The sequence below is a fragment of the Crotalus tigris genome, unplaced genomic scaffold (genome assembly GCF_016545835.1).
Source record: "Crotalus tigris isolate CLP2741 ecotype Arizona unplaced genomic scaffold, ASM1654583v1 scf7180000018306.2785112, whole genome shotgun sequence".
Classification (NCBI taxonomy): Eukaryota; Metazoa; Chordata; class Lepidosauria; order Squamata; family Viperidae; genus Crotalus; species Crotalus tigris.
Window position 1 is genome coordinate 131,757 of NW_024096934.1, and position 21,285 is coordinate 153,041.

The window sequence follows — 21,285 nt, forward strand, 5'->3', positions numbered from 1 at the left end:
GAGCCTAAAATTTCTATTGCTAAGTGAGACATTTATCAAGTCAGTTTTGCCATAATATAATATAATATAACATAACATAACATAACATAACATAACATAATATTAATACAATACAAAATAAAATAAAATAAAATAATAAAAAAATGAAATGAAATGAAATGAAAATAATGAAGAGCGTCCATTTCCCTCACAGAGTAACCATTGTCATGGTCTAACAATTTACATTCAACCCATTATATGCAGCACGTGTCTAATTCTGCAGATGCAGTTAAAAATGAATGCTGTCAGTTCTACATGAACTGCACCAATGGTGTTTTCCTGTGTTTTCTAGCCAGAGCATCTGACAATTGGGAAATATTTTTTCTGCTCTGTTCGTATATGCATCCCCCATCACATTACTTCCTTTCAAGACAAGCAGTTAAGCAAAGCACGGAAAAGGAGAAATAGTAAGCTGAGAAAAGGCATACGACAAAAAGATATATAGCTAAATGTAACTTATGACAACATCATTTATGATTAGCTTTCCACGCCTTTCTGTCTTTGCAAACTATCTTTGTTTCCATCTCATCCATACACTGCTTTATACAATGCCTGTTTTGTGCCAGGACACTGTGGGTGTCTCTGAGCTGGTGGTTTATAAGCAACAAAAAGTAGCAAAGCCGTATGTAGATTAGAGCTTGAACAGAAAGATAGGTCTTCTATAAATGGTAGGTCAAATTAACTGGCAAATAGAGCTGTAAAAGTTTATAAAAAAATATATATATATGTAAAAAGAAGGCTAGATCTTCTCTATCTAGAAAACTCTGTTTACAGGGTTTCTTGCCTGAGCAGGAGGTTGGATTAGAAGACCTCCAAGGTCCCTTCCAACTCTGCTATTCTATTTATTCTAAATTAAATGCACTCAGGGCCTTCTCAAGGCTCCAGCATTCAGGGCACAGAAGTTTCAGCCCTCCCCCAGTTTGTTGTATGTCATTTCCGCCAGTGATGCTTCTCCTCCCTTCATCTTTGTTTGGTTCCAGTAGTCCTTGACTTACAACAGTTCTTTTAGTGACCGTCCAAAGTTACAATGGCAATGAAAAAAGGGACTTATGACCGTTTTTTCACACTTACTACCATTACAGCATCCCCATGATCATGTGATCAAAATCCAGATGCTTGGCAACTGACTCATATTTATGATAGTTGCCGTGTCCTGGTGTTATGTGATCACTTTTTGCGACTTTCTGATAAGATAGGTCAGTGGGGAAGCCAGATTCATTAACAACCATCTTACTAACTTAAGAACTGCAGTGATTCACTTAACAACTGTGGCAAGAAAGTCCCAAAGGTGCTTTTTCAAGAGGCAACTGGATTTTCTTGTTTTTCTTTGAAGACGTTTCGCTGTTCATCCAAGAAGCTTCTTCAACTCTGACTGGATGGTGGGGAATGGGAGGATTTATATTCCTTGCAGACAGACGGTCATTTGCCTTCTTTTAGAGCAGTGATTCTCAACCTGTGGGTCGGGACCCCATTTGGGGTCGAACGACCATTTCAAGGGGGTCGCCAAACAACGCAGTCCGCCATTTTTTTCCCCTTTTCCTTAGCTGTGCTACTCCCTTTTATTCTATTGGCTTTTGAAAGCCAATAGAATAGACTCTCTTGAATAGAGTCTAATCTATTGGCTTTCAAAAGCCAATAGGAATTGTCCAGGCTGTCTCTGCCCTGCTGAGCCCGCCAAAAGCCCCATTCTGCAAACGGTGCTGCACCAGTTGAGTAGTCCTCGACTTACGACTGGTTGAGTAGTCTTCGACTTACGACCGGTTGGGGGGTCACGGCATTAAAAAGGTTGAGAACCACTGTTTTAGAGAATCCTTGAGGCCACCTGGAGGTTAATCTGTGTCCTCAGATTCTCAATCATCCAGGTCACGGTTGTCACTTCAGTTCTGAACTGAAGTAGCTTCTTGAATGAGAAGCGAAACATTTTCAAAGAAAAAAAAACAAGAAAGTTCACAGCTCTGTGAAAAGTACAGCTGACAACCAAGTAAACTGACTCTTTGGAATTCCTCTCTGAATAAGGAGAGGACCTGAGGTCACCCACAAATGCTCCAAACAGTTGCTCTCCATCAGAAGATAGCAAGAAAGTGATCTCCAGCAGGTTTCAAGCTCTGGGAGATCAGGGAATAACCATCTTGCTCAAACTGTGATTGGAACATTTAAAAGGACATTGGGTTTGCTTGTTTTCTTTCGCAATCACTTTCAAAAATTGCTGGTTAACTGTTTTTCCGCTACTAGGAACTTTTGGCTTGACAGGTTTGACAGCACAAAGTGAGATTCCTTCAATCCTTAGTGAAAGAAGTTTTAAATACTAGTTTAAGGGCTTAAAACATTTTTTTTTAATGAACAGCAAAAGGGTGGTTAAAAAATAGATCTTAGAATGTTACAAACAGACTGAGGGTCAAGATAAACTTGAAATAAGATTTTAAAATTAATTATAAGAATCCTTTCCATGGGAAAATGCTTTTGTTTTGGATTCTTTAGAAGAAACATAACACATTAAAATTGGACACTAGAGGGAACTATAAGGAACTAAAGGTTTTAATTTTAATTAAAGGAGAAGAACATTCAAACTCAAGTCACAATTAAAGAATGAAGCAAAATATTTTAACATTGGGCATATTTTTGAACCCTGAATCTTGAAGTTAATTTTATGAGTATCTTCCTCTATAGATAGTGTGGAAAAGGAACAAGTTTTACTTGACCAAATTGAGACTGGCTTGAAAGTGGATTTAAAAATGACAGGGGAAAAAGTGTTACACTGGACATACAAAAGATCATTGGCTGATGTCTTAATCATGAAAAGATTATACAAATAACAAACCAAGAGAGCAACCTGGATAATTTTCTTAGGTTGGATTTACAAAAGAGACTTCGTAAAGCTCTTTAGAATTTTGTAAGAAGAGATAAGGAAAAAAATGAAAGGAAATAAAGTTCTAAGACATTGTTTGAAGGCACTAAGGGAGGTATGATAGTAGCCTTCCAGTATCTGAAGAACCATCACACAAGAAAAGGGAGTGAATTCACAATCAGTGAATTAAAGGAAGGAGATTTAAGTCAGACACCACAACAACTCAAGCTGTCAGCTAGCAGAACAGACTGACATATGAAATGATAAGTTCCCTTTCACTTGAGCTCTTCAAAAAAAAGTCCAGCAAGCATCTGTCAGAGCTGCTCTGAGCAGGGGACAGGCCTCAAATTTCTCAAAACAACTTTACAATTCTTTATTCTGTTCGGGCTGATATACCAGGAAAACTGCTTAATTTGTTGCTGTGTTACTATTTGTTACTAATCAATTTGGAAGTGCTTGGAAGCTCCGCTAGGGCCAAAACTCAAAATACAGGTAGCTCTCAACTTATTGGGGCCAAAATTTCCATTTCTGAGTAAGTCAGTTGTTAAGTGAGTTGTGTCTGATTTTATGACTTTTTTTTTTGCAATGGTTGTTAACGAATCACTGCAGTTGTTAAATAAATGATGCAGCTGATAAGCGATTCTGGTTTCCTCCATTGACTTTGCTTGTCAAAAACCAGCTGTGAAGGTCACTAATGGTAATGATCACATGATTCTGGGACACTGCAACCATTGTAAATACACGCCAGTTGCCAAGTGCCTGAATTTTGATCATGAGAAGTGGGTTGTGAGAGGACCAGTTGTAAGTCATTTTTAAAATGCCGTTGTAACTTCAAATGATCACTAAATGAGTGGTTGTACGTCGAGGGCTACCTTCTATTTTTCGTAACACAATAAAAAAAAATGAAGATATTACAACACGAAGCATACATGTGAATGCGCTGCACTTCACCCTGGCAGCTTTGCTAGATATTACTGGCCCTAACACGCACTCTTAAGTATCGGAATAAAAGACCATGTCAAAATAGTTGAAGTTCTTCAACTCTGGAGATTCCAAAGACCAATTTTAAGAGGCGTCACCCTTCTGATAGGAAAGTAATTATTTTTACTCTACCTGTCTGAACTTCTTCTGGGGAGGTCGGTGGAGTGAGAGTAACTGAGGAAATAGCCGGATCTCTTGTGGAAACAGGCACTTGATGGACACCCAAACAGTTGCTTGAACCAGCGGTGCTAGGAACAGGAATGTCTGTCTGAGGAACCAGAACGAAGCATGCTGGGTAAACCATTCGCACGCCAGCTTTAAAGAAAAAGAAAAAGGAAACGTTTTATTTCACAATCCAGTTGAGTTACAGATACCCTAGCACAGGGGTCCCCAACCCCCCCGGTCCATGGAACAGTACCGGGCCCTGGCATGCCAACAACCGGTCCACACAAACAAGCAAAGCCCCATCCATGGGATGCAGGCAGCACACAAAACCACACACACACACACGGTCCGCGGAAAAACCTCTCTCCACGGAACGGGTCCCTGGTGCCCAAAAGGTTGGGGAACCTCTGCACTAGCAGATACTATATGGCAATAGGTTTGTACTTATTCCTCCTCCAATGCCAGATGGCTCCCATCTTTTCACCCCCTCTTTAAATCCTCGCTGAGAATTATGGGCTTCACAAATGAAACTCGGCTATTAGGAAATCTGTGTGCGTGTGAGTTCAGCCGTTGTAGCTTATTTTAAAAAAAAACAAAACAAAACAATACCGGTAGTCCTCGACCTGTAACGATTCATTTAGCGAGTGCTCAAAGTTACAATGGCACTGAAAAAAAGTGACTTATGACTGCTGTCCACACTTATGGCTGTTGCAGCATTCCCATGGTCACATGATCAAAATTTGGGTGCTTGGCAACTGGCATGTATTTATGACGGTTGCGGTGTCATTGATCATCTTTCGTGACCTTCTGACAAATAAAAGGGCAGACAGACTCATTAAGCAATCACGTTTCTAACAACTGCAGCGATTTACTTAACGACCGTGGCAAGAAAGTTGCAAAACTCACTTAACAACTTTCTTGCTTAGCAACAGAAATTTGGCGCTCAATTGTGGTCATAAATCAAGGACTATCTGTATTAGCATAACACAAACACAACCAATATGGCTGGATAAGTGTCCCCCAGGCCATGAATGAAGACCTTCCTGGTTAACATCTCAAAATGGGTAGAAATCCATCTTTCTTTCTTTTTCTTTCCTTCCTTCCTTCTTTCTTTCTCTTTCTTTTCTCCCTCCCTCCCTCCTTCCCTCTTTCCTTCCTTCCTTCCTTCCTTCCTTCCTTCCTTCCTTCTTTCTTTCTTTCTTTTTCTGCCCATCCCAACCAAATGACTCTGGGCAGCTTACAATTCCAAAACTATAAAACAGTTAAAACAATTAAGAGCAATTAACAGGGGGAAAAAATCCAGAAAATAAATACATACAGCAGCCAATTTAGTTCTGTATGTATGTAAAATTGGAAGTGTCTTGGCGACGTTTCGACGAAGTCCCATTCGTCATCTTCAGGCTGGTGCTTTCAGCTGAAAGCACCAGCCTGAAGATGACGAATGGGACTTCGTCGAAACGTCGCCAAGACACTTCCAATTTTACGCGGGAGAAAACCCGAACAACCAAAGACCTACATACAAATACCCGCGGAAACCTCAGAAAACATGTATATGTATGTATATATATGTATGTGTGTGTGTGTACACACACACACACACACACACACACACACACACACACATGGGTGGGGGTTTCCTGGGATTTGGGAGAAAGTTTGGGACTTTTTTTCTTTCTTTTAAAAGCTGTATTTAAAGCGACATATTACAGAGTCTGGGTGTTTCCCTGCAACTGCAGGAAATTACATTGGGTGTTCTAGGTATCACTCCTGGTTTCAGCCAAACCAGAGTGAGACTTGGCCTAAATCACATGAACCAAATATACAGTTCAAACATGTGGTAACTAAGCAGACAACAGAGGAACCTGCACGAGAATAGTGCTCTAACAGTAAAATCACACCCTTCTCCTCACTTCTGGTTTCTTGCTTTCCATTTCAAAAGATGTACAACACTCCACCCAGGTGTGCTGTTAACTACAAGCTGCGGGATATGGGACTTTAGAAATGTGCTCAATTTTTTTTTCCTTAGAATCACAGAAACCCAAGAAACGGTTTAGAAAACTAAATTACCGGCTTCTCTGTTTAAGTTCAATAATGCCCGGTGTACGGTTTTCTTCAGCTATGAAACCTGAAACTACCTCTGTTCTCACATATAAATCCTTGAAGAACCCTCTCATTTTGTCCCTGTCTCGATTATCTTCAGGGCTAGACTAAAAGCATGTTACTTTGTCAGTGATGTAATATAATTTATCTCCTTTTTTCTGTTCCTCCACCAAAGCAATAAAACTTTTTTTTTGACATCTGGGCCGTAAATCCTACTCTAGTTGGGTCCACAATAACGCCACTCTCCTGTGCCAAGCTACTTAAATTTTAATCTGTCTCACTGTCATCTTTTTTTAAAAGTTGCATTGTACCAAGCATCCCAGTGTGGCTGACAACGGTTCTGACATCCAAAGAGTAGGAAGATTATTTTGAGTCAAGACTTCAGGCAAGTAAATCTTGATAGTTAATCAAAGCTTAAACAAGGACTTTCTTAAATTACTTACATCCTTCTATCGTTTTTTCTCTGGAACTCAAAAAAGCTATAAAAGGTTCCCCAGGATAATTTTATACTCACCTTAAAAGAGTGAGTGGATGTTCGACTCTATTTAGACCAGTCGTTCTCAACCTGTGGGTTGGGACCCCATTTGGGGTCGAACAACCATTTCATGGGGGTCACCAAACAACGCAGTCCACCATTTTTCCCGCCTTTTCCTTAGCTGTGCTACTCTCTTTTATTCTATTGGTTTTTGAAAGCCAATTGAATAGACTCTCTTGAATAGAGTCTAATTCTATTGGCATTCAAAAGCCAATAGGAATTGTTCAGGCTGTCTTTGCCCTGCTGAGCCCGCCAAAAGTCCCATTCTGCAAATGGTGCTGCACCAGTTGAGTAGTCCTCGACTTACGACCGGTTGAGTAGTCCTCGACTTACGACCGGTTGGGGGGGGGGGTGTCGCGGCATTAAAAAGGTTGAGAACCACTGATTTAAACATTTCTAGGCTAATACAGGGAGCCCTTGACTTACTGAACATAACTGAACCCAATATTTCCGTTGCTAAATAAGACAGTTACTATCTTGCTTGCCATCGCTGTGAAGTAAATCACTCCAGTAGTTAAGTTAGTAACACGGTTGTTAAGTGAATCTGGCTTCCTTGTTGATTTTGCTCGTCAGAAGGTCGCCAAAGGGGATCACAAGACTCCAGTTTGCAGCGTCATAAGCACATGCCAGTTGCAAGTGTCCGAATTTTGATCATGTGACCATGGGAATGCTACAAACGGTCATAAGTGTGAAAAATGGTCGTAAGTCACTCTTTTTAGGAGTCACTGTAACTTTAAAAATTCCCTAAATAAATAGTTGCGAGTTGAGGATTACTGGTAAGAGTTAAATATGGTTTTGTTGACCCAAATTGTAAACGAATAGGCTGTAAAGCAATAGGCTGCATAGCAGCGGCTTTCAACTTATGGAAGCATAATTCCTTGTGATCACTTTTAACCATTTTGAGTTTGAAAAATTAAAAGCACTGTTCATATTTTAGGTCGACAGCATGTTTTTGAGCAAGAAAAATCATCACATCCATTTGTATTCTTATTGGTTTGTCCGCTGTATTATTTCTTTGTTTAAAAATAAAATAAAATAAAAGCCCGTTGGCTACCTTATTTTATAACTTTGGTAAGCAGCAACGCTGATTATCCTATTTCATGATTTCAGTAAGCTTAACGTTACAAATGGATAATTATTCAAATATATTTTTATTGAATGTATATTTGCAGGCTTTTTTTCCCCTTTTGCAATTTCACGCGGGTATTTGCTGTGCGTGGTAGGAGTTTTATTAATAAAAATATTTTCTTCATTCAGAGAACTAATTTCTCTTCTTCTGGGCACAGGGATGCTATTCAGCCTTACCCTCTTGGCCCTTTATTTGGGTATTCATTTGTGACCTTCTCATTTGGCTTCCCTCAAACAAAGTCAATGGAGGAAGCCAAGATTGGCTTAACAACTGCATGATTCACTTAACAACTGCAATGATTTGCTTAACAACCGTGGCAAAAATGTTGTTAAACTGGGCAGGACTCACTTAACGACCGCCTTGCTTACCAATGGAAATTTTGGCCTCAACTGAGGTTGTAGGTCGAGGACTACACGTACATCTAAATTTTAATAAGGCTGGATCTCTTAAATCTCCAAAAATCTATTGTTCAGAAACTGCCAATGAACAAAACAAATATTTATTGTCATAATGGGGAAATCAAATGGATATTTAGCCGATATTAGGGTTAAATAATAATAATATTAACCTTAAGAATGAAATTAAAATACTGATCCCCTTTTAGATTACACCTTTCTTCCTATATTTATATTAGCAAACAAAACTTTGAATCTTCTATGTGAATAGTTTGTTTTACATTCCATAACTGAACTCAACCAACTTCCTAAAAGTCTAGTCTGGATGGCTATTTTAGACTTACCTTAATTTGCACAAATCTATTAAATTGCTTTCTGTTTTACAGTTTGCTCCTCATTCTTACTGTACTCTTTTCTAGCAAAGCCTTTAAGTTCCCCTAATAGTACATTTAAAGCAATTCTAATTCCAGTTAAAATTAAAAACATAATATAATCTTAGAGCCCAGGGATTTATTTATACAACAAAGAGTAATGTGGTGTGTAATTAATTTATTATTGCACAAGCTTTCATGAATTACATATCCATGCAAGCGAGCAAGCAGGGACAAAATAACTACTGTTTTCAGTAGGCAATTAACCACTCTTAAATCAGTGTACTTATGGAATAATTCTTGACTAAGATAGCTCCAGAGAAGAGGTAGGTAGGTAACAGCATGTTGTGTGTTCTCAGAAAAAGGCTGCCATGATGGATTGCGAGTCACTCAACAGCTATTTACAAGATTTGTTCTTCAGAGTACAGGAATATGTAATCTGAGATCATGTATGTATGTATGTATATATGTATGTATGTATGTATGTATGGAAAACTCGGGTGCTTTTCTGGACAGACCAATTATTTTGTTATATACTCCTCTATCGAAATTACAGGTACTCCTTGACTTATGACTGGGCACATAACCATCATTCAAAGTTACAACAGATATTTACAATCCAGTTCCAAAATTCTGATGGCAGCAGCCCCCCTCCCTTTGTGCCCCAGGGTTGGCATTTTCTTCCAGTTTTCAGCAAAAATGCCCCACAGGAAACAATTAATTCACTTTACGACTGAGGGGTTCACTGCATTCACCTAATGACTGGCGCAAAAAAACCCCCATAAAATTAGTTTGGATCACGTGATGACCTGCTTTACACCTGTCATAACTTAACGACCGTTATGGGAAGGCTCCATTACGATCGTAAATCAAGGATTACCGGTACCAATAAGCATATTTCTGAATGAATAACCTTGTTTCTTAAGCACTTTAATTGCTGCAAAAATCCCTATGGACCTTAAGCATCCTTAGCTTTCGCACACACAGACTGCCATAATTTGGCAACCCGTGACAGGACATCTGATGCTTCTATATACAATCCTAAAATAACATTCTTGCGATGTGTGGATGTGAAAGTTGGACCATAAGAAAGGCTGAGCGCCAAAAAACGGAGGCCTTTGAACTCTGGTGCTGGAGAAGACCCCTGCGAGTCCCCTGGACTGCAAGGCGATCCAACCGGTCAGTCCTGGAGGAGATCAACCCCGACTGCTCTTTAGAAGGCCAGATCCTGAAGTTGAAACTCAAGTACTTTGGCCACCTAATGAGAAGGAAGGACTCACTGGAGAAGAGCCTAATGCTGGGAAAGATGGAGGGCAAGAGAAGAAAGGGACGACAGAGAATGAGGTGGCTGGATGGAGTCACTGGAGCAGGAGGCGTGAGCTTAAATGGACTCCAGAAGATGGTAGAGGACAGGAAGGCCTGGAGGAATGTTGTCCATGGGGTTGCGATGGGTCGGACACGACTTCGCAACTAACAACAACAAAAATAATATTCATCGTTTTATAACTACAAGTAGTGCTCAACTTACGACTACAATTCAACCCAACATTTTTGTTGCTAAGGGAGACATTTGTTGAGTTTTACCCCCGTTTTATGGCCTTTCTTGCTACAGTTGTTGTGTGTCACTGCAGTTGTTAAGTTAGTAACACGGTGGTTAAGTGAATCTGGCTTCTCCCATTGACTTTGCTTGTCAGAAGGCCGCAAAATGGTGATCAGATGACACACACACACACCCCCGGGGACACTGCAACTGTCATAAATACGAGTCAGTTGCCAAGCACCTGAGTTTTGATCACGGGGAAGCTGCAAGTGTTGTAATTGTGAAAAAGGGTCAAAAGGCATTCTTCAGTACCACGGAAACTTCAAACGGTCACTAAACAAACTGTTGTAAGCTGAGGACTATTTGCAATTATTCAAATGCGGGTTCATTTGTCTGGAAAACGGTTTTAAAAGCCCATACCAACAAGGACCTCCACAGCAGCTAGAGAGTCATCTTCCCAATCCATCTCCTCCTGCTTTTCTTCCAGCCCCTCTTTCAAGTTGGATGTGATTGGATAGAACTGCTTCCATTCGCCAATCAGCTTCTTCGTTGCAGAATCTGACAGCTTGAACGACTGCCCCGTGAGGGTACCATTTAATCCAAATGGACTCAGGATAACTAGAAGTTAGAACGACAGAGAGAAAAATATATATCTCACATTAGAACAGCGATTATTAACCTCGGATCATATGTCCAAAGACTGCTGATGGAATCATGATGGCTCTCTGCAATGAAAACTTCCTTAGGACTATCTCACAGAAATATCTATTTTTGGAGGCATGCCAAGCGGTATTTTTCCCAAGGGCTGCATATAATTCTTATTAAAATGGCTTTCAGCAGCTAAAATTGAGCATCGAAGAGAGGCTTAAGAGTGAACATTCCCTTTTAGAATATTGATACAAAGAAGTATCATTACCCAAGCCTTCAGAAGAGGACAGGATAAAAACGTCAGTATAATTATGCGACTGCAAATGATAGCAGGTGTAGAGCCGGTTCTCTCTTTGACTAACGTCACCTCCTCAAAAATTGAATGCAATTTCGTAATAATGTAGGGTTCTACCCCCACTTTACACAAGCCATTTTTGGAAATGAAGAGAATGAGAAACCTACAAACGTTATACAGATAGTCCTTGACTTACGACCACAATGGAGCCCAAAATTTATGTTGCCAAGTGAGACAGCTGTTAAGTGGGTTTGCCCCATTTTACAATCTTTCCTGCCACAGTTGTTAAGTGAATCACTGAAATTGTTAAATTAGCAACATGATTGTTAAGTGAACCTGGCTTCCCTCATTGAGAGCAAGCAATTAAATTTCATTTTTAATGTGTGCCATTGTGCCCACAGTAAAAAAATGACAATAAAGATTTTCTATCTATCTATCTATCTATCTATCTATCTATCTATCTATTTATCTCTCATCCATCCACCCACTTGTCTGTCTGTCCATCCGTCCATCCATCCATATCTCATTCATCCATTCATCCATCCACTTGTCTATCTGTCTGTCTTTCTATCCATCTCATCCATCCATATCTCATTCATCCATTCATCCATCCACCCACTTGTCTGTCTGTCTTTCCATCCATCCGTCTATCTATCTCATTCATCCACCCACCCACTTGTCTGTTTGTCCATCCATCCATCCATCCATCCATCCATCCATCCATCCATCCATCTATCCATTGACTCTGTCAGAAGGTCGCAAGTGGTATCACATGACTCCAGAACTTGGCAACTGTCATAAACATGAGTCAGCTGCCAAGCATCTGAATTTTGATCATGTGACCAAGGGGATGCTGCAAAAGCTGTAAGTGTGAAAAACGGTCTTAATTCACTTTTCTCAGTGCCACTGCAATAAATGAACTGTTGTTAAGTCAAGGACTACCTATACTTGAGAGAGTAAAAATAAAACAAAATAAACATGTACAGTACATGTTCAAATCAGCTTGCCGTGTTTTTTTTTTAAAGCCTCCTTCCAGATTTTGAAAACCCCAGCTCTGCCTCCAAGCATAACATTAGTCACTTTGCATTACAGATAGTCCTGGACACAGGACTCTAATTGGGATCAGAATATCTGTTGCTAAGCAAGGCGGTTGTTAAGTGAGCCGCACCCCATTTTCAACCTTTTTTGCCACTGTTGTTAAGTCAATCACTGCAGTTGTTAAGTGAATTATGTGGTCGTTAAGAGACTTCAGCTCTTGCATATTGAAACCAAGGATAATATTATTAATATTTAGGATTTAGATCTATAAGGGAAATAAAAAAATAGTCACGAGAATAATACTCTTGGAAGTTGGATTGAGACAATAAAGGTTATTTTATTAATAAGTGATGCGGTATTAGGATGAGAAATAGAATATGTTTGTGAAATAAAGTAAAAATTTATTTGAGTAAATAATAAATGTATTTTAGATATGATAATTATTTTGTAAAGAACTAAGGGAACTTTGGGCCACCCGAAATCTAAAGACTATGGATATTAAGCTAACTGGAATACTGTAACTGAAATTAGGTAAAAACAGGACATGAAGGCGTATGTTAAAATATATTAATAAATGTCTTAACCGATTAAATTATAACTAGCAATGTATTAATTTGAACGTGATACAATAACTAAGGGAAATAGAAAGAAAATCTTTGCTGGTCTAACCTGACATATGTACGAAAGAGCTTGTTATTCAATTGTGGATTACCCAATCACCATGTTGCTTCCTTAACACCTGGAGCTTTGTAAAATTGGAAAATTAATAAAACTTGTTTTTTGTTTTAAAAAGAGACTTCAGCTCCTGGAGTCTTTGCTTTTTGGAATCCATCTGGGAAGTTTGCAAATGGCGATCACATAACCCTGGGATGCTGCAGCCATCATAAATACATGCTGGTTACTAAATGCCCAAATTGTGATCACATGACCATCAGAATGCTGTAATGGTCATAAGTACGAGGACCGGTCATAAGTGCAAGGATTGGTCATAAACCCTTTTTTTTTCAGTGCAACTGTAACTTTAAACCAGACATGTCAAACACAAGGCCCGGGGGCCAGATGCAGCCCACGAAGTGGTTTCATGTGGCCCACGAAGCCATCCTGAGGGAATGGCCCCCAATGTCTTGGTCCTGGCTCAGGCCGGCCGGGAGCCAATGTACAATTTTGTGGTGACCATCTATGCTGAAACACATTCAGTCTTAGCTCCACAAGGCCGTCCAGAAACAGCAAGGAACCAGCCCCTGCCATGTCAGCCCTGTCCCCCGAGTGCATGCTGGGGAGGTGTCACCCTTTGTGAGGAATGAAGAAATGCACCATCACCTGGAAGTGGCCAGCAAATGGCCCTCACCTACTTCACATATCCAGCTTGATGGGCTCCGGCAGAGGGGTTTCACCAGGCAGTGAGGCTCCTCCAGTGGACCATGCCTTGGCCCTTGCCCCGGTCCCACCCCCTTCTGCCAGAGACCCTCAGATCTGTCCCACTCCTGCCCAGGCCCCCACAGGCATCCTTGACGCGAACAATGTAGAGCTGGCCATGCTCATCCAATAGGCCACACCCACTCCATCCACACCCACCCAGTAGGCCATCCCCCCTCCACCCCCCCAGGGCAACCACAATGCTGATGTGGCCCTTAATAAAATTGAGTTTGACACCCCTGCTTTAAATGATGGCTAAATGAATGGATGGAAGTCGAAAGCTTCTCTGTATTAATCTCTCTCATTTATTGAAGATGTCATTTCCCCTGATCCCAAAAACTTTAAGCCTGGCTCAACCTGCTTTATTTCACCCTTTCACGAGCATTTGATGTTTTAAAAAGTAAAGCTAAGTTTATTTACAAATGCAACCATAACTGGTGGGCAACAAGTCATTATTATGCAAATAACTTTTCAAATTTCAGACAAAACAGAAAGAGATTGAAACGTTTTTAATGCTGGCATGTAAGGAAAGAATGGAATGACAAGACAAGTTCATGTCTGCTACTTTTTAACTGTACATCGTGGTTTAGTATTATCGATAATCTCTTAACTCTGACAAGATCTGAAACTACTACAAAAAGTTAATATCACAGGAATTAATAACTAAATGCCCTATTTGTATTAAAAGGAAAGCTGAGCTGCAATAAAGAGCTACTGATTAGTGGCAATTTTAGGACAAGGACTTATTGTTCCTCATTAAAATGTATGTGTACTAAAACAGTATGTTATATAAGAATCATGTTCCATAACAACAGCTAGAAATTAATTCTTCTGAACATCTGACACAGAAACTTATTAAAATAAATCAAGAATGGAAACAATATTCTGATATACAACATGGCAATTAGAAAAATGTTTTTTTTAAAATAGAAAACAAGAACAATGTACTGAAATAAACACTGCAGGATGCTACCAGGTCAGAGTTCAATTTTTTTTCATAAATGAAGGTGCGCCTACTAATAAAAGGGTGGTCTCTGAAAATTACATTAACCAACGTTAGAAATGTTACACTTCCACAGAGATACAGCTGAAAAGTTGCTGAACACGTTTTTTTAAATCTGCACATAGAAGAACTGGTCAAATATAAGTTCAAAATCACTTCAGAAAATAGACCAAGCTTAACTGTCATCAAGAAATGCTCGCTGTTAATGTAAATCCCAACAGCAATATTCAAGATTCTCAATACAAACACAAAATCATTATCGTTTTACTTATTTTGTTTTATGTGGCTACTCCTATTTCATTAATGATACTCTGGGTGGCTAACAAATACTTAGTATGAAGAGCCAGTTTGGTCTAAGCAGGGGGGTAGGCAACCTTGGCTCTTTTATGACTCGTGGACTTCAACTCCCAGAATTCCTGAACCAGCATGGCAACCTCTCCATTTCCCCTCAGCATAGCTGACTCAGGAATTCTGGGAGTTGAAGTCCACGAGTCATAAAAGAGCTAAGGTTGCCTACCCCTCGTCTAGTGGTTAAGCACCAAGCCAGAAAGCAGAAGACAGGAACTTCAAGTCCCACCTTAGCCATGAAAGCTGGCTAGATGTCTCTGGGCAAATCACCAATCTACCTCACAAGGTTGCTGTGGTGGGGGAAATAGAAGGAGAAAGATGTGCTTGATACGTTCACCGCCTTCGGTTATTTGTAAAAAATAATAAAACCGGGATACTAATAAACAAGCAAATAAACAAAAGAATATTAAAAAGTACACCAAAAAAAAAAACCCAACTAAAACACAAAGTGGCTGCCAAAAACACAATATTTCTGCCAATCTGCTTCTAGGTACAATTCAAGCTGTCTGGTTATCACTTTTAAAGCCCTACACCAGTGGTTCTCAACCTTTTTAATGCCGCAATCCCCAACCAGTCGTAAGTCGAGGACTACTCAACCGGTCGTAAGTCGAGGACTACTCAACTGGTGCAGCACCATTTGCAGAATGGGACTTTTGGCAGGCTCAGCAGGGCAGAGACAGCCTGGACAATTCCTATTGGCTTTTGAAAGCCAATAGAATTAGACTCTATTCAAGAGAGTCTATTCTATTGGCTTTCAAAAGCCAATAAAATAAAAGGGAGTAGCATAGCTAAGGAAAGGGGGGGGGGGGGAAATGGCAGACTGCGTTGTTTGGCGACCCCCGTGAAATGGTCGTTCGACCCCAAATGCGGTCCCGACCCACAGGTTGAGAACCACTGCCCTACAAGGCTTGGGGGCCAGGCTGTTCGATGGACCACCTCCCCTATTACCTCCACCCGGCCCCACCAGGACAGGAAAGCCGGGCTTATTGTGGGTCCCGTCGATCTGGGATTTACATTTGGTGGGATCACAAAAAAAAAAAACAGCCTTCTCGGTGGTATCCGTTCTTTATGGAATATCATTCCACGCCAATATACGGTTGGTCCCCCAGCCTGTTGCTATTCTGAAAGGCCTTAAAATGTGGGTTTTTTCAATAAGCCTGCAGAGCCCAAAAGGAGAGGGAGCCAATCAAAATGGCTGATCTGACTGGGGGGGGGGGAGGATTATGAGTTTTATAATAGGGTGGGTTTTTTTTTGTTAAAGCTGCCCAGAATCACCTAGGTGTGAGTTGGGTGGCTATATAAATTTGTTTCCTACATAAATAACACCAATAGCAGTAGCATTTACACTTATATACCGCCCCGTAGCCCTTGCTGGCCGGTTTACAATATGAAAGCATTATTTTCCACACGGCCCGCAACAATCTGCGTCCTCGTTTTACCGACCTCGGAAGGAGGATGGAAAGCTGAGTCAACCTTGAGCTCCATCAGGATCAAACTCCGGACCATGGGCAGAATTTGCCTGCAATACTGTACTTTAATCACTGCGCCAGCAAGGTTCATAAATAACAAATGTGCAACAATGTGAGTGATATATTTTCCCTTCCCCCATGTCCAGAAAAACAGGGAAAGGTTTTTTTTCCAAGGCGAGCAAACTCAGGGCCAACCTACCCTCTGATGGCGTATTCCAGAATGCAAGTGCAGTGATGAAAAAAAAAAAGCTACTTGGTTCCTTTTATTTATTTATTTATTTATTTATTTATTTATTTATTTATGAGACTTATATACCGCTTTAAGTGCAAGCACTCTCTAAGCGGTGTACACCAGTAAGCAATGTATACATATATATTTACATTGCCCCCAACAATCTGGGTCCTCATTTTACCTACCCCGGAAGGATGGAAGGCTGAGTCAACCTTGAGCCGGTGAGATTTGAACCACTGACCTGCTGAACACAGTCAGCTAAAGTGGCCTGCAGTACTGCACCCTAACTGCTGCGCCACCTTGGCTCATAATCGACAATCCCTAATCAATTCTATTCTGAGCATGTCTCTCCTGCCCAAACAAATGGAATAGGTAGTAACAATGGGAGTAAGGGGATTCTTCAAATATCTGCCTCCATGCCATGTAGACCTTATGTGGGGTCTCTGAGCTTGGTTTTTTTTTCTTGCAGTTGTTTCATGATCCAACTAGGTAACATCATCAGTGCTGAAGGGAGTGGGATTTGAAGAGTGGAGAAGGAGGAAGAGGAGGAGGAGGACTGTGGGGTCCTTGGGGCTCTCTGAGCTCAGCTGTTTTCTTGCAGACATTTTGTTACCCAACTAGGTAACATCATCAGTGCTAGAAAGAAGTGGGGTTTAGGAGGAGGAGGAGGAGGAGGATAGGATCCTTGACCTTGCTTGTTTTCTTGCAGACATTTCAGGACCCAACTAGGTAACATCATCAGTGCTAGAAAGGAATGGGCTTTGCTGTCTATTTATATAAAATGAGAGCAGCTCCACTCCCTATTACAGTGGTGGCGAACCTATGGCACGGGTGCCAGAGGTGGCACTCAGAGCCCCAGTCCTAGGCCTTTAGCTGGGTTTTATAAAACCTTTTTGCTTTAGGCCTCTGTTTCAATCTATCAGTCAATTTCAACTTCTCGCGGGGGAAAAAAAAGATCTTGTAAAGTTGGAATTGATTGATTGAACATTTTAGTCCCACCCAGTCTGCTGTTACCATTGCAGCCATGCCCACCCAATGGGCCACGCCCACCCACTGGGCCACGCCCACCCAGCACCCGACAATGCATAAGAGGGTTTTAGGTTGCAGTTTGGGCACTCAGTCTCTAAAAGGTTCGCCATCACTGCCCTATTAGCACTGGTGATGTTAGTTGGGTAACAAAATGTCTGCAAGAAAACCACCAAGCTCAAAGAGCACCAAGGGTAGGGGTAGGCAACCTTGGCTCTTCCCCACTGATTTTATTAATATTATTATTATTAAATTTATTTCACTTTGCTGGTCCAAAGGACGCAAAATGTGACCAAATGACCCCGGCATACTGCAACCGTCATAAATACATGCCAGTTGCCAAGCGTCTGAATTTTGATCACATGACCATGGAGATGCGGCAACAGTTATAAGTCTGAAAAACAGTCCTAAGTTACTTTTTTCAGTGCCATTAAAACTTCAAACGGTCAGTACGCAAACGGTTGTAATTCGAGGACTGCCTGTAGTTAAAAGCCTATTCTTTAGCCAGTCTTGTTTCAAATCTGGATTTAGCATGCAAACATCTTGGCTTCCATCTAGAGCAGGGGTAGGCAACCTTGGCTCTTTTATGACTCGTGGACTTCAACTCCCAGAATTCCTGAGCCAGCATGGCTCAGCATGGAAACCTCTCCCTTTCTCCTCAGCATGCCTGGCTCAGGAATTCTGGGAGTTGAAGTCCACAAGTCATAAAAGGGCCTAGGTTGAAGACCCCTGATTTAAAGCAATCTGCATTGCATTCTGCTTGATCTATTGACGTTTGGAATGGAATTATAATACACCGCTGTGTATTCAGAAACACCATGGAAAGATCTGGGCATATTTCAGTTAATATGTAAGAGAAGGAATTAAGCCAGAGGTAGGCAACCTTGGCTCTTTTATGACTCGTGGACTTCAACTCCCAGAATTCCTGAGCCAGCATGCTCAGCATGGAAACCTCTCCATTTCTCCTCAGCATGGCTGGCTCAGGAATTCTGGGAGTTGAAGTCCACGAGTCATAAAAGAGCCCAGGTTGCCTACCCTTGCCCTAACTGGTGAATTTCACTTGGAAAAAAGACAGGGAGCATTTCCTTTGATTGTCCTGGTTCTCTCGATGAAATCATTGAGTTGGGGGGTTCAGGGAAACCATTACAGTAGCTTCATTTGGGGGGGGGGTTGGACTAGAAGACCTCCAAGCTCTCTTCCAACTCTTGTTTTTCTGACGTTTGTTTCATTCCCATGTGCAAACCCGCCATGAGAGACTCTTACTGGCAGATTTCGGTTCGTGTGTGTGTGTGTGTGTGTGTGTGTTTGACTTGTGGGATTTCCACAGAATTCTATCCTCTTCCTCTTTCTTTCCTGTTTATATTAAGTCAGCAAGGGTGGTGATCCAGTGATCTGCACTGCTGTGTCATCAGTATGCGGATTATATTATCTCTCTTTCCTACTGGAATATGGAAGTGCTTGACAATTGCCTGGAGACAGTTGCAGGCTGAATGAGAGCCGATGAATTCAAGCTGTATTCACAAACGACTGAAAAGTATTGAGCACAGACTGTTTGTTCTCAGGATTGGGTGTTGGGACAGTGGCCTATTCTGGATGAGATAAGATGCAACCAGGAGTACACGTAGCCCTCAACTTAGGACAATTGAGCCCCAAATTTCTGTTGCTACGTGAGACAGTTGTTCCGTGAATTTTGCCCCCCTTTATGATTTTTCTTACCGCAGTTGTTAAGTGAATCGCTGCAGCTATTAAGGGAGCAACACGGTTGTTAAGTGAATTCTGGCTTCCTCATTGACTTTGCTGGTCAGAGGGTCACAAAAGGTGATCACAGGATCACCCCCGGACAACTGTCATACATACGAACCAGGTGCCGAGTACCCAGATTTTGACAAAAAAGCCAACGCAGTGCTCAGCTGCATTAACAGAGGGATAGAATCAAGATCATGTGAAGGGTTAATATCACTTTATAAAGCCTTGGTAAGGCAACGTATTTAGACTTATTTATGGTTTATATTTTTTCTTTTTTAAGAATTTAAGAAAATTTAATTAAGCCTATATTCAGCTCTGGGAAAGTTGAGGGAGGGAGTGGGAGGGTTGGGGTGGGTTGGGGAGGGTTGTTTTTTCTTATTTTGTAAAATTTTAAAAATTTTCAATAAAAAAAAAAAGCCTTGGTAAGGCCACACTTGGAATACGGCATCCAGTTTTAGTCACCTCGATGTAAATAAGATGCTGAAACTCCAGAAAGAGTGCAGAGAAGAGCAACAAAGGTGATTAGGGGACTGGAGGCTAAAACATATAAGGAACGGCTGCTGGAATTGGGTATGTCTAGTTCAGTGGTTCTCAACCTGTGGCTCAGGACCCCATTTGGGGTCGAACGACCATTTCACGGGGGTCGCCAAACAACACAGTCCGCCATTTCCCCCCCCTTTTCCTTAGCTGTGCTACTCCCTTTTATTCTATTGGCTTTTGAAAGCCAATACAATAGACTCTCTTGAATAGAGTCTAATTCTATTGGCTTTCAAAAGCCAATAGGAATTGTTCAGGCTGTCTCTGCCCTGCTGAGCCCGCCAAAAGTCCCAGTCTGCAAACGGTGCTGCACCAGTTGAGTAGTCCTCGACTTACGACCGGTTGAGTAGTCCTCGACTTACGACCGGTTGGGGGTTGTGGCATTAAAAAGGTTGATAACCACCGGTCTAGTTTAACAAAGAGAAGGACAAAGGGAGACATGATAGCAGTGTTCCAATATTTCAGGGGCTGCCCCAAAGAAGAGGGAGTCAAGCTATTTTCCAAAGCGCCTGAGGGCAGGAAGCCACAGATGGAAACTAACCAAGGAGAGAAGCAACCTAGAACTAAGGAGAAACTTCCTGACAGTTAGAACAATTAACCAGTGGAACCACCTGCCTCCAGAAGCAGTAAATGCTCCAACACTGGAAGTTTTTAAGAAGAGACTGGGCAGCCATTTGTCCAAAATGGTGTAGGGTTTCCTGCCTGAGCAGGGGGTTGGACTAGAAGACCTCCAAGGTCTCTTCCAACATTATTACTATTATTATTATTATTATTATTATTATTATTATTATTATTATTATTAAATTGTCGTGTGAAAAAGGTCGTAAGTCGCTTTTTTTCAGCGTGGCTGTAACTTTGAGCAGTCGCTAAACGAATGGCTGTAAGTCGAGGACTACCTGCAACCAGTACATAGTTTAGGGTTTCTCCTTGGTTTCAACATGCAAGTATCTTTGACCTACAATCATAATTGCAACTGGAATTTTGGTCACGCAATCATTCATTGAATCATCATGTGACTAGACTCAGTTTCATGACTTTTTTTTTTATTGCAGTTGTTAACTTCAACAACTGTGTTGAACAAATTTGGCTTCCTGATCCAACCGTTGCTGCTTGTTGAAAAACAGCTAAAAAGATTGTAAATCACAATTGGGTGTCCACGAGAAGCTACAGCTAGTCATCAGTGTGAGCCAATTGCCAAGCGCCCAAATTGCAATCCGACAGCAGCAGGGGTGGTGCAGCAGCCATAACTTTGAGGACAGGTTGTAAATCACTTTTTCCAAGGCTGTCATAACTTTCATTAAATGAATGGTCAGAAGCCAAGGACCACCGGTACAATAATGCTACAAACCCAGCCAACCAGCCACAAGGAGAAGCCGTGCCCAACTTTGGCTAATAACAACTTGCACCCTTAACTGAACGGGCAAGTC

The 21,285-nt window shown here is 41.2% G+C and overlaps 1 protein-coding gene across 2 annotated transcripts in view; it reads right to left on the reverse strand.

The window, feature by feature from the left end:
- MED13 (mediator complex subunit 13) overlaps positions 1-21,285 on the reverse strand; it is a 168,274-nt gene that overhangs the window by 77,127 nt on the left and 69,862 nt on the right. For both annotated transcript variants that reach the window (XM_039349995.1, XM_039349993.1), the window contains exons 5-6: positions 10,521-10,718; positions 3,998-4,180 (exon numbers count right to left, since the gene is read on the reverse strand). In XM_039349995.1, coding sequence (XP_039205929.1) covers positions 3,998-4,180; positions 10,521-10,718 — 381 coding nt within the window. The remainder of the gene's footprint in view (positions 1-3,997; positions 4,181-10,520; positions 10,719-21,285) is intronic.